The 14227-nt window shown below is 41.4% G+C and overlaps 1 protein-coding gene across 1 annotated transcript in view; it reads right to left on the bottom strand.

Annotated features, from left to right (window-relative positions):
• The window catches only part of EXOC4 (exocyst complex component 4), a gene marked incomplete at its 3' end in the record, with an annotated part of 138113 nt that overhangs the window by 110599 nt on the left and 13287 nt on the right, over positions 1 to 14227 (bottom strand). Inside the window, exons 2-3 of the mRNA XM_026052457.1 lie at positions 11540 to 11729; positions 8059 to 8253 (exon numbers count right to left, since the gene is read on the bottom strand). Coding sequence (XP_025908242.1) covers positions 8059 to 8253; positions 11540 to 11729 — 385 coding nt within the window. The remainder of the gene's footprint in view (positions 1 to 8058; positions 8254 to 11539; positions 11730 to 14227) is intronic.

The raw sequence follows: 14227 nt of genomic DNA, 5'->3' as shown, positions 1-14227 counted from the left end.
CGGATGAAGACCACGTTGACATTTAAGAGGGAGAGAATCGATCTACTGCGTTTACAAGGAACTCGCTCTCAAAAGGTACAGGAAAGGAAAAAGTCCAAAAGATGCTTTATAGGTGCCTGGCCAGACCACAGCAAGTAGCTGCACTGAGTTCAATGTCCACCTGACCTGCAGGAGAGGTTGCTTCCAATAAGGAACTGTTGGGTACTTGGAAAGCCCTTGCTGGGATTTTGCAGCTGGCAAAAAGGCAGAGTGGCTAAAAATGATGGTGTCTATTCAAATAATAGAATGGGTGATAATTTTAAGAGAAGGAAGAAGAAAAGTGTTTGAGCTGATTTTTGATTATGTCTTTTTTGCCCTCCTCTATATCCGCACCAGGGATCAGAAGTTTGTATTAAATAGCAAAAAAATAAGCACAAATTCCCCAGGTCGAGGATATTTTGCCAAAAATCCCCTGCACTTTCCACAGAACGTGGAGAGAAGGGGACAACATCCATAAAGCAGGAGGTTGCGGAGGTTTTGAATCTCTCATGCTAGAGATAATTAACAAATAACTGATTAAGCCTACTCTGAAACTGCACTCATATTTTTTAATTAAAGGCTTGACGTAAGTCTCTATCAAGTGAGCCTGTACTCCATCTGTGAATTTGTTCAATATTCTGGTGGCAGGGTGAGTTAGGATGAAGCTGAGTGGCTGCTGCCTCTGAAGACAGTGCAGGCATCCAAATAACCCACTGGCACTCAAGATGTATTTCAGAAATCTGGGATTTGGGAATTCCCTGCTACCAAGTCGCTTTGGGACAGGGCAGTTTACACCTATCATCACTGAAACGTGGCCATTCTAGGGCAGTTGGTAGAGAGCAGAGCACCCAATCCTGAGAAAAACCATGTATATGAAGACTAAGAAATGACACAATTCACAATGTTATAAAATATAGACGAGGTCTCCTAGATGATGTAGCGCTTTTGCTATCTCCAACCATCGCTTTAATTATTTCATACATCTTACTTGGATACCTTTTATTAACAAAAGTACTGCTCCTCATGTATGCAAACATAGAAACAATCCTGTTTTAAACACTTGGAGGGAAAGTACAACCATTCTCTATTTTCCTAAGCACTTATGTAAATAGCAATGACCCACCTTAACTTACTTTCCTCCACAAACTTCAAAATATTTATAGAATTATGCTCCTCGCTTGCTGCTCTTTGTGCCAGCTACATAAATTCAGTTCAAGTCTTCCCTTGTCCTGTCACCCATCAATCTCCTTCCTCCTCCTCTTGCTACCCTTCAGCAGAGCCTTTCTAGCAAGGAAGCGACACCCCAAGCGCTGCACGAGGAGCAGAGCGGTTAGAAGCCACCAGAGAGGATTCCCCAATTCGCTTGCTTGGGCTCAAATGAAAAATTAGGACAATCTTAACAGAAATGCAGTTAAATGGGTTCCACAAAACCTAAAAGTCAGTGTATCCATCAGCACAGACTTGCCTGAGCTGTTTTCCATGCATCATTTCCATTGCCAAGGGACGCTGCTAAAGCCAAATGTCCAGATCGTGGCAAAAAGCAACAGGGCAAATTTGAGGGCAAATTTCTTTCCACTTTTCATTTCCATACCTTGTCTCTGATTTACTTCATCCTTATTTAGCCTCAATTGACACCAGGAAAGTGTATTTTTCCAAGATTCAGACTGCTTCTGTCCCAAAGGTCTTCTCTCTACCTGAACGACATCTCGAACAAGAGGGTCCTAATGTACTAAAGTAGAACAGAGGAACCTTTTGTTTTCTTTCAATGCGAGCCTTTAGTTGACCAAATTGATTCTCTGAAGTTTTCAAGATGCTATTTGAAGTCCTTCAAACCCCCTGTGCCCCAGGTCTCTGCTGTGACAGGATTTTTTAACTTCTTTTCATTGGCTCTGCCTGTTAATTTACTAACACGTGTCAGGTCATTCATGAACTGTTCAGCACAAATCCTCCTCTCTGTCCATATAATGCTTTTTCTTTTATCAAGACAACTCTCAGAGGCATTTGGTAGCATTATGCCAATTTACCAGCCATAACATCAGTCAGCTTCAGGGCAAAACTTCTGGGCTAAAAGGACCCCAAGTGTTTCAAATGCTTTACTAAAAGCTAAATATATTCCACCTCTTAACCCACCATTCACTAGCTTTAAAGTTGCATTTAAAAAATGCAGCCAAGTTCACCTGGGGAGATTTAAGTTCTATTTTGTTCCATTATGCACGAGATCTTCAGTAGTTTCTCTCTGCATGTGCTTCACTAGTTTACTATGGGCAGAACTAGGTCTGTACATCCAGAGTTCAAGGAAGAATTCATGGGAAGTCTAGTGATCACTGGAAAACCCATGAGCTGTATTCAAACACAAACTTAAAGCGATTTTAAAAATAATAAGATATTTATTTCAAAGAGCAATGTCTTTAAAATACCTTTATTATAAAGATAACCATGTGTGAATTTTGCCATCTGAATGGCAAAAGAAATATTAACCTGAAGCTGTGTAACAGTGGTAGGTCCATCAATTGAAGAGGAAACAAGTTGAAACTAAACCACCAAATCCCAGAGGTGCCTGGAGGGCCCCCCAAGGAAGGGTCCATCCCAAAACAGCAACTGCCTCCAGCAAAGAGCTGAAACATTTAATTTAACATGCAAAAATGCTTGTACTGCACAGTACAAGCCTCACTTTTTAAGACTTACATTAAGAACAGTGTCCACAGTGCAGCTGCAGCTCACTCCCATCCTCATGGGATGCTGGATACCTCGAGTCCCCCTTCGTTACAGCATGTTTTCTTATTTAATAAAGATTTAACATGCAGAAATGCTCATTCTGGACAGTACAAGCCTCATTTTTGCAGATTTACATTAAAAATAGCATCCACGGTGCAGCTGCAGCTCCCTGCCATCCTCACGAGATACTGGATGCCTCGAGTCCCCCCTTCATTACAGCATGTTTTCTTATTTAATAAACTTTCATCAGCTTAAACGAATGGTTGTTATTAGTTGAGCAAAGAGCCACCCGTTAATACTCCCGAGAGGTATCAGTGCTTGCTGGTGCATTAACTAAGAGCGGAGGGGCTGGGGTCAAGCACGTGGCAATGCAAATGAGGCAGTATCAGGCACTAGCAGTTTAATGCAATGTGCTGCCTTGGATAATGGAAATTACACTAAAAAAAGAATGAGACAGAGTTATTGATAACTCTATTAAGGGAGAAAAGAGCGAAGATGTTTAAAAACGGGAAGAAATTCTCCACTTTTGAATGGTTTTAAACCCAGCCCGGTAAGTTTACTCAAAAAGAAAGATCAGAAAAGAATTAAGGAAAATAAAAGACAAATTAGGTGAAAAATGTTCTAGCAATACAAAGCGCCAATGCTTTTCATGCAAGGAGCTGTAATCACCCACCAAAATCAATTCTTCAAGTTTTCCAATGCTTCTCTGAGGCAAAAGTTGACATTAATCAACTGAGCTGATGCTGGGTTCTCTGAAGAAAGACTTCAGGGAAAAATACTACTGTTTTTGTAATGCAAAAGAAATAGATGTTAAAGTAAGGCCAAAATTTAATTTTTATTTTAAACCATATCTGCAGAATCCCAAGCCAGGCAAGAATCTCCTATTTTCACTTAAGACATTAATTCCAAGATGTGCCCGTCTGAAGCAGTACCTGCCTCCCACTACTGCAGGAAGTGCAAAAACAAAAGGCAAGTTTGTTCTTATTGATTTTCACTGTTCAAGCAGAAAGGCAACAGTAAATAAAATGTGTACTGAGAATTGGGTGGTGATTTTATTTTAAATGTCATATTCCAGACTACTTATCCTGCAAGAAATACACTACATGGTATTTTTGAATTGAAAGACTCTTTGAATACCACACTGAGGAAAGCAACAGGTCACAATCTCCCATAAAGAAAACCAAATTTGTCTCAATAACCACGTCCAGGTTAATAAATATGCAGTGTTACCTGGAAAAGTGTTAATCGCTTGTAGAAGCTTAGCATAAAACACATAGAAAGGTGGGGAATGTTACTGAGTTGAAGGGCTAGGTGGTGGAATGGGAAAGGAGAAGGCAGACACATGTGCATGGGTACCTGCACGGTGATTTTTGCTCCTGGGGAAACTTCTCAACCCTCTAACCTGCTTCTCTGAATCCAAGTCCAATGCTATGATTCTCTATTAGGGAGCAGAAAGGGAGAAGTGGCATGTTCTGAAAAGAGAAGTCCTTAACATTGGGGAAAAAAAACCATAAAGAAAGGTGGGTGTTGGAGGGTTTCTTGGCCAACTTTTGTGAGAAACAAATTTCTGCCATTTCAACTATTTCTTAGGCCAAAGACATGCACAGGCTAAAGCAGAAGGATGCACCCATGAGAAAGAGATGCAAACCAGTCCCTCACTCTGTAACACGACTAAATGTGATGTTAAGCTAAAGTGAACACGACATAGAGGGGTCTATACTAGTGATTTTTTACTTCATACTCTCCTTCTAACAAAAACAAAAAACAAAAAACAACAACAAAAAGTAACTGGCTATGGAAGTCATCCTCACTCCTTACTGATACCCTGCTGCAGCTTTGCTCTGTTTTGTTACCTGATGTAACAAGTCCCATCCTCATTGGAATTTCCTTCACAGTCTCTTAGATTTAAAAGATTTAAAAAGGAATAAGAAAAAGCCTCTGTATATTTTGCCAGAGTAATACCAGTTCATTAAAATTGCAGAACTAGACACTTAAAAGCCAGGAAATGCAAAGAAAGTAGCCTAAGCAATTTTCGTGTAGTTGTATTATGACATGACCTTTAATTACTTGATTAAACAACGCTTCTTCCTTCCACTGTTTTTAGCATTTAATCTCTTAGTTTATTTAAACAAATGGAAAATATTAATTCCTCCCTATGGGTACCTCGTGGGTCAACAGCAGAGCCCGAACAGCTAGATCAACACCACAGACCTCTACACTAGTGGAGTTAATTGACTTACTGCTTGTTCCAGGGTACTGCCCCTCAAAACGCAACCCAATAGTGGCGGAAATCGGACACGAAACTGCAATAATGATTTTTCCAGATGTCTGCTGAAATGAGAAGACTTGGAACTGACTTCAAGACGTGCTTTTGGGGGAGTACGGCCATTACCTATCTGTCTTCTCCATGGGGGACCCCTTCTGGCCCCATGCACCTTCTTCCTGCAGCACGTTCTCCTCCAGCCTCAATGAAAGTTAGTCCAACCCTTGATTTCAAAGTTGAAATTCATGGAGAATTATTTGGCCTTAACAGGGGCTGGATATGTTCTGGATCCTCGTCACTTCTCTGAGGATTCACATTTCAAATAAGATTTGAACTACATTCTTTTAATCACAGGCTCCATAAGCTGCAATTATAGCAACACTGATCCTATTGGCCCTACTTAGTGGCAATGCATACTATAAAGATGCCAGGACTTGGACAGATGATATTCAAAGCACATTTGTGTTACTCCTGGTGCATACTGAATCAGAAATAAAATAAATAATAATAAAAAAAAGGCTTTTTTTTTTTAAACTTCATACAAATAGAAGCTGTCACAAAATACCTCTGCATCTTGTTCAGAGCACTGGGAAAAGCTGCCATTCTTATATTAATAATTCTTTGCAGCATTACCCAGTCATTGCACATTAGAACCAGCAGCTGGAGTGTTTTGAGTGATAATGAAACCTGTAACAAGCCATCTTCAGCTGTCTTCTCCAAACAATAAGGGAATTAAAATTTCAATTTAAATGCAGAGGTTTGAAACACGCTTCAGTGGCAAAATTACTTCAATTAATGTGAGTGGAATACAAAGAACAGGCTGCAGAAAGGCGATGCAGCAACCAGAAATTACGCCATTAGTGGGCTTGCATCAACCCAACACGACGACTGCAAAGGTCTAATTTTGCCTGTACGTATCACAGAGCTACAGGCAACGTTATTAATCAGCGCTCCAATTTCAACGCAAGGGAGACAAGCTCCTTGTCAGATCACTTCGGGCTTTTTCTAAGCCACGAGCAGCTGTTTACCTTGAGGAAGGAAACAAAAGGACAAAGAGAGCTATAAACACCCTGCAGCCCTGACAGTTTAAGAATTATTTTACACAATGTTCAGAGCAGAGAGAAGGAGAGGGGAATTATCCGGCAGCGAGTGAGTGATTACAGCAATGCAGCATTGCCAAGGCAGTGCTAGCAGAAGATGGCAAAAGCCCATGAGCCCACAGCAAATCTTGACCATTAAAAAGCTCCAAATGCAACTAAGTTACTGCTACACTTGACATTTAACAGCAATATTCTATAATCTGGACATAAAATGAATTATTTCTCTAGATTTTTCATTATGACCTATTTCCCCCCCCAAAAAAATGCTGCCAAATCTGAGCACTTGGCCTTCTAAAACTATTCTTTAGAGAAGGACAAATTAGCTTTTTAGCACGTGCTCTTGATTAGGAAAAGGCAGCACCAGTTGGATTATACATGGATTGTGATTGCTGTTAATCCTTACAATTAAGTGGGAAAGATGCAAGACAATAATTCGAAGGAAAGGGAGAACTTAAGAATAAGATTGAGAGGGTTCCTGGAAGATGATTTTAGAAAGGAAGAAAGGGAATATTGTGACTAAAGTAGAGAAATATGATTGCACTAGATGTGGCATGAAAAATAAAAGCAGATGAACAACAGAAGAGAACAGGAAGGTGAAGAATGGCTGAAGTCAGGCAAGAGATTACACCAACAACAAAAAAATCCACATGCAGTTACTTAAGCCATCATGAAAATGGATATTAACTGTTGAAGACGTTTCAAAGAATATTTGGAAAAATCAGGTTTTAGAAAGTCACATTTAAGGTAAAATGAGTGAAGCCAGAAAGAAGGGAATTAAGGGAGATTTTTTTACCCTAGGAATGACAACACCAGGATTACCAGCTCTTGATGCTGCTCAATAACGACTTGTTAAAAAGAAGCAAACAGGCATAGAAATACAAAGGACAGTAAAGATGACCACAATAAAAGTAAATAAATGGCAATGAAAAGATTTCCTTTAAGGGGATTATCTGGAAAAAAAATACAGAATATGAAACATATCCCTTTTTCCCTAACTTTGACTTCAAAAGACTTTAGTTACTGGTATAAGGCAGTTTTTAGAAAGAAAAATCCAAAGCCTGGCAAGGGAACATGTTTAGCAAGTTTAGAGAGAACAGAAGAAAGAAAAGGACAATTTAGGAGTTTTAGGAAACTTCTTCCTTCAACACAAGACTGAAATTGAAAGGTATGCAGTGAAAGGAATGGAAATGACAAGAACAAGAGAAATCCCTTGAAGAGGCGGAGTAAGATGAGAGAACGAGCTGGAGATATCAAGAAAGGATCAAGAAGTCTGATAAACAGAGCAAAAGGAGGTGAATGTACCTGAATGGTGGAAAATGGGAAAAAATGATCTCTGAATAGCTGACCAAAGTTGTGAAGATATTTTTGGGAGATGAAATAGGAAAAAAATGGGATAGTTCTTCCAGAAAGTGGGTTAGTTTTGAGGCAATTACTAAGATATGGAGAAAGATGATGATAAAAGCAGGTGTCCTGGAAAGTCATTTTAAATAAAGGACAGTAAGTTTAGGTGATGGAGCATAAAAACGCACTCAAGAGGATGTTTTAAAAGGGGTAGAGAGATCAGAGAAAGTCAGAAGAGAACAAAACACCAGGTTGCAAAAGCAGGAAAAAATCCTATGCACAGGTCAGATGGGTGGAGAACCATCTAGTTATGGAAAGAATCAGGATCAGGACAAAGCAAACAAGCGAGGATCATTTGGAAAGAAGAAGATACTCCATTCAATTATTTCTTGTTTGTAAGAGAGTGACTCCAAATTCATTGCAGAAAGGAGCAAGTTAAAGCAAAGGCATAAATGGAAATTCCAGGACAGGAAAGCAACGAGTGATAGAACAAGACATAGAAGAAAATCCAAGGAAAAAAAGTAAACGACTAAACGTCACAAGCAACACATGTGAATGACCAGAGAGATAAGGAGCGTGTTTCTGGTGAGCAGGTGCCTAGCACAAGGTAGCCCATCTTACCAGCATGTCCGTTGCATTGAGGTAGTGCTTGCTGGCCATGCACTGCTCCAGCTTCTGGGGCACCTGCTTGATGTTTTCTATCTCGTCCAGCAGATTCAGGACGTGCTTGTGCTCGATGCCTTCGATCCACAGCTTGCGCAGCTCGTCCCGCTTGCAGTGCAGCAGCATCTTGCATGAGAGCAGATTCTCCTTCACCTACGAGGGGCACATCAGAAGAACAAAGTAATCTGTTCCTTGTACTGGAATCTAGAACAAGCAAGTCCACTCCAACACTCAATTTAAGGAATTATAAAACCAGTACAAGGCAATAATCAAATTCACATGCACTGACTGGCTATTCCTTGATATAGGGGCAGTCGTACAGTGCATACAAGGAGGAATGGCTTTTGAAAGGGAATGCATTTTAGCTCAACTTTTTACTGCCAGTGAAAATTGAACTGAAGTATCACAATATGAAAAAATGTATGTTCCTACTAACATGACCAAAGACTTATCTGCAGCTTTTCCAGCTGTCAACTCAGTATTTAGGTATCCACAACGATCTCGTTCAGCAAAAACAAATAAGCCATTGCTATCTTCCCTTGTGTAAAGGTTTTCCATCTGCCTGTTCCAAACTGGGCTGTGTCTCCTAGTCCTTTCTCCAAGTTTTATGTTCATTTTAACAAAACCTGACTACCCAACAGTGTAACCATTTTCTTAGTAGCTCAGACAATGCCAGTTTTGTTGGCATGAAACCAGGATTCACCAAAACAAACAGCAGTTACAATATAGGTCATCTCAGCAACAGAGGCAGAGTCCCTACTGTCCATCCCACCCTAAGGAAAAGCATCGAGGGCTTTGCTTTGCCATTCTCTCAGACCAGATCTTCGTTGTCTGCCCTCAATATCTCCAAAGGTCCTACAAGATGGTCAGTACAACCTAGCTTTTCTTGCATAATGCAAATCACGAATTAAAATATGGAAGCAAATAACACAGCTTCACACATTGCTTTCACATGGCTCTTGTTTCCATGATAAGCCAGGAATACTTAGGGTCTAACCTTCTGTCAGGCTGAACTCTCACTGAATTACACATGAAGAGAGACTCAAAGTAGACCCTTCAATTTAGTTTTGAATATTGAGCCTTTAAAATGCTTCAAAAACCCTTCTCTGGCTGCATGTTCTCCCACCTTGTTCATCTAAAGGCATTTTGCAAAGTGCCGAAACACAGACGGACCAAAACACAGGTAACTGCTGATTAAAACCAGCCACATAAGCCAGACTCCATCATGAGTTGCAAGTGACCAAGATTACAGTTTAACAACATGATGTTCTGCAATGCCTTTCCCAAAAGAAACCATGAAATTTGGCAAGTTCCCAGGCAAGAGAAGAGCCAATGTGAGAGTGGCAGAACTTGCTACAAAAGCAGAAGCAAACTAAAAAAATCACAGAGCGCATTTCAGACTTAAGCTCTATTCTTAAAAGCTCTATCTTAAGCTCTGTCTTAAAATATTTCATTGACTCGGCACACATCATCACCACTGGACTGCTCTTGCACAGTGCAAAATCTGTTCTGCAAGACATTCAAGGCCATCCCTGCAGAAAAATGAAAGGATCCCCTGCCACAAAACAGAGGGGTGACCCAAAGGTTTGTTTTGACTCATGCAGTATTTTTTCATTTCTACCTGTTGATAATTGAATAAATAAACAGTATTTTTCTTCAGGTTAGAGACACTAACATTGCCTGAAGTATTTTTGTTTCAAGCAGAACAAGCAAAAAATCCCACACAATCACAGAGCCAGAAGGAGCCTCACACCATTACTTCTGACTTTGTGATCAGATCAACTATATCAGCATTAGGGAGTTGGGGCAAGGACTGAATTGTAAATATATAGAACTTGGCAGGTCTGGTTGCTTTTCCTTAATATTAAAGTTTTGCAGGGCCTCAGCAAAGCTTTCCCCACAAGAATTCATAGAAGAACTGAATGCAAGGAAAAGGCAGATCCATGAAGGAATCTGAACTATCTACCACATCTGCAAGTGATTTCTAATCCAGGTTGATGCCTATGTGATCATCCAACGCCTGCAACATGGGAACATCAAAAGGGACTCGATACTGTAATACAGATTGGTGACAAGCCACACCTGGTGCCTCCCGTGACATTAGGTCAAAGTTACTTCCATGTAGGTGGATCAAATCTAATAAGAAAATTTAAATATCAAAAGGTCCTTCACCCTTACAGTCATTCTCCTAGGTGAGACCAAGAGGTCTTCACTAAGCTTTGCAGAGGTCAAAACCAACATGCACAGGCGAGGCCAAAGGTCTGTGCATGTTGATGTTGACGTCTGCAAAGCTTAGTATATAGGATGAAAACAGGTTACAGGCTAGTTTACTTCAAATTTAGTGCAATTGATCTTTGCTTTCAAAGAGCTGAGCTTTGTACATAAATCCTAAAAGGAACTCTTACCCTGGGTAAGCATCAGAATGCTCTCACTCCCTTTTGAAATTGCTAAATGAATTTCAAAAGCCAGCAGGGTCAGTACCACCGCAGAGCAGTGGCAGCCTATTGCTCCTAATGCACAGAGCCAGGAAAAACAAAAATATATTTTTATTTTTTTGTACCCCGTTTGCAAAGTTTAGGTACACCAAGCCACAGATGAAGCAAATGATAAACAGGAGACAAAAGATTCATTTATTGCTGCTGTTCTCAGAGCTGCGGAGAGCAAGCAGATGGAGCAGGACCACAACAAAGAGGGCCCGAGTTATTTATTGGCACAGGCCTCAAGTGCGAGCACTCAGAACGCACCAAGACCCAGGGGCACAGAGTTCACGCAGACTCGCAACAGGGCTGCACATGGAAATGGCACTGAAATTCATGTTCTCTGTGGAAAAATAAAACTCAGGCTGATGAGTCACTCAACTATGAATTTAGGAGTTAGCTGGAGGCCACTGTGTAAAGACCTCAGCAGATTAAATTCACAGGTGTTAGGTTAGCAGCCCCTAGACTTCAGAAACCCAACAGCAATGTGCCCAGAAAATAAACAAACAGAAGGAAAGATAAAGCTTTGCTCTTTGTATCCAACTCTCATCTTACTTATTAACTGCGTTCTCAAACAGCAGAGAGACCCTATAAAAAAAAAAATGAGACACAGCCTGGGGCCACTGTTTTAGGACCACATGGCCTACTTGTAGCCACCTCACAGACAGAGGCAAAAAGCAGCTCTGTTTCATATCTGGTGGCCAAGAGCGTTTGCTCAATTCAATTTTTAGTTCAGTTCACGTTGATTACAAGCAGTGGGAAAACGAAGAGAGAAAGACAGCTTAAAATGGGAAATCACATCATCATACTACCAGTAGAAGAAAAATAAACATGGAAAAGCAGCAAGAACTGTGCAGTTTGGTACCTGCTCACCCTACGAGGCTGGAAGGGTGAGGAGCCCCCAAGCTGCCAAGGGAGGATGAGAGCCCCCAGCTGCCCAGGGAGCCAAGGTCAGGGGGTACCTGCTTGATCTTGTTGCGCGAGTTGGTGATGCGCTCTGTGATGCTCTGGTAGGTGCGGATGGCGGTGGTGAGCTCGGTGTAGTGCTGCACGATGAGCTCGTCCAGGTCCCGGTCGCACTTCTCGTAAGCTTCTTCCAGGCGGCCCTTCTCCGTCTCGCGGTCCTCAACATCGTCGCTCGTTGAGAGGGTCCTGAGGACAAAAGAATTACGAAAATTGGAGTATTGTCGAGTTGTCCACAAGTCACTGTTTTTGATCTTCACTGAGGGAAGGTTATTTCTAGCAAATGTGTCTGCTTATTAGTTAGTAGAGAACAACACACGTGGAAAAAGCAGCCCCAAAATCAGCTTTTTAATGAATTTTTGGTTATTCAAATATTTCAGAGATCTTTTACTACACCACAGATTTATGACAAGTTATCAATTAGCTACTCTTTTTCCAGACACCTTTCAATATGGGCTAATGTAACACCTGAAACAAACCCATTGATTCAGAATTTCTTCTTTAAAATTCCTAATATTTCAGACTGAGAGACCATTGTGACTACTAGAAGCTCTGTAGTTGCTACCACTCACCAGGAATAATAAAGGTACACAAAAAATGCAATAAAAACCTGCTTGTTCCTTCCAACACTCAATTTGCTTTCCAAAATGCCTCCAGGACAGGGAAGCATCAGCATGTGCCCCCTCACACTTCTTTTCTTATGCTCCAAGTAAGGAGATCTAATGCAAGTGGTATAGGGTGTTTTTGTTTTGAATCGATAGGGTTGGAGATTTCAACAAGGCATAGTTGAAAATTCAGCAAATCAAGAACAGCTTCCTGCAACTACTGCAGATTTCTCAGATTTACCTACGGATCAAGGCCAAGTTCCTCTTTCCTGCTCCCTCTCCCTTCAGCCCCCCTTGCCTTGGCCTTCATTCTGGACTTGTTAAAGCAACACACTCCAGTGAAGCTAAAACCAGCATCTCCAGAAGTCAAGGAAGCAAGAAAATGTCACGTTTCCTTGGAGTGACTGTGACTTGTCATCTACAATAATGATCGGAAAGATACAATTACTTGCACATCAGTGAAAATTAAATCACCAAAGGCCAAATATGTGTTTTCTTATGGTTTTAGCTAAGATTATCTGCTTTGACAATCAGCAGGGCATCAAGGAAGGCTGCTATTTTTATAGAGTTTATTGAATTCTGAAGTACTACAGGGAAAGAAGCAAGAACTCAAGTGCAAACGAACTCAAATAAACGAAAACCTCACATTTGCACACAAGAAAGGCAAGAGACACGTAACTGAAATTTCCAGTTCACAGCTATTCCTCCCTTCCAAGGGAAACAGCAGGCTGTGCCACCTACTCAAGGGCCCCAGCTTCAAAACAAAACAAAAAAAAAAAGCGCCATTTCTCAGAGGATCGTGATCCTAAAAAGAACAGCTAAGAACGCTCAAGTGAGCAGGGAAATCTGTCCTGCCATATGGAACATGGCAACATGGGAGGACACTTGTCCTACTCAACTGCGAAGGAGGACTGAGGAGCTGAAGTCACAAGACACCCCGACCAGGACGAAGCAGCCACGTGTTGCATGTCCTGGGTGACCTGCTTGAGCAGTGGGGTGGGAACAGATGATCTCAAGAGATGGAGGCCAACACTGATTACTCCCTAGCTCTGTGTTACGTTAGGCAATTTTCACACTCCCTTTCACTCCCGTATAGCAGTGGCAGGAGGCCTCAGCAGATACCACATGGAGATGAGAAGGGATCCTCGCTCTTCTGCTGTGCATTAGACTATCAGCACAGGCTCCTCACTTTGGCCTCCCCTCTCCCAAATACTACATGTTTTACAGGGCTTGTCTTCTTGCATGAAGAAGACATGGTAGCAAGACCAGGCCTCTGAGGCTGGTCCTGCATCTTCCCCTGGGGCATAAAACTTAGCTTAATATTTTAAGTGCCATGTTCCATGGTAGCTACAGAAGTGAGATTGCTTTCTACTGTCATTATGGCTTTTTACGCCTCCAAAAGTCTAAGTTGTGCCTTAATTCAGGCTCCCATAAAAAGGGGTATTTTTCTTATTATGTACTTACATGGTAAGAAGCTTAATACCATGCAAGGAGGGTCCGTAAAGCGAGAGCAGTGGCACAGCACTTAGAAAACATGCCAGGCACTAAGAGATCTGCATTAAAGCCTCTGCTGGACCGCAGACTTCCGACTTATCCCTTAGAGCTCTCCCACACTGCAAACTGCTACCTGGAGACTACAGCATGAATTACCCAGTGCTGACTGCAGCCCTAGGTTCTGCTTAAGCTAATGTAAAGAGCTCTGCATTTCAAGAGAATAGGCTGAGGAGACAGATCTGTGTCCTTCTGCCCCAGTTTCTCTTTCTCACCTGGGATATAAGCAGCACTGGCTCAAACAAGCAGGCTGTGATTGCACACAGTGCTACTGAAATGCTCCACACTGTGTTGGCAGAGGTCACGCAAACACTTCCAAAATAACGTCTGAAGATGTGTTACAAAGCAAATTTAAGCACAGAGTTAACATGACGGTATTAAATCTGCAGTACTTGTGAGACACAGTAAAGTCTGGGTTCATTCTATGACAGATTAATACAGTAAAATTATTTGTTCACTAGCAAATCTTCCTTTATTAGGAGTTCCTGCAGGTGAACATGCTGTATTTGTGCACAACTGCTTATCTTTGCT

This window comes from Nothoprocta perdicaria, unplaced genomic scaffold (genome assembly GCF_003342845.1).
Source record: "Nothoprocta perdicaria isolate Ctin4 unplaced genomic scaffold, notPer1 scaffold_89, whole genome shotgun sequence".
Classification (NCBI taxonomy): domain Eukaryota; kingdom Metazoa; phylum Chordata; class Aves; order Tinamiformes; family Tinamidae; genus Nothoprocta; species Nothoprocta perdicaria.
The sequence above is the reverse complement of the archived record's forward strand: the minus strand, read 5'-3'. Positions and strand labels throughout refer to the sequence as shown.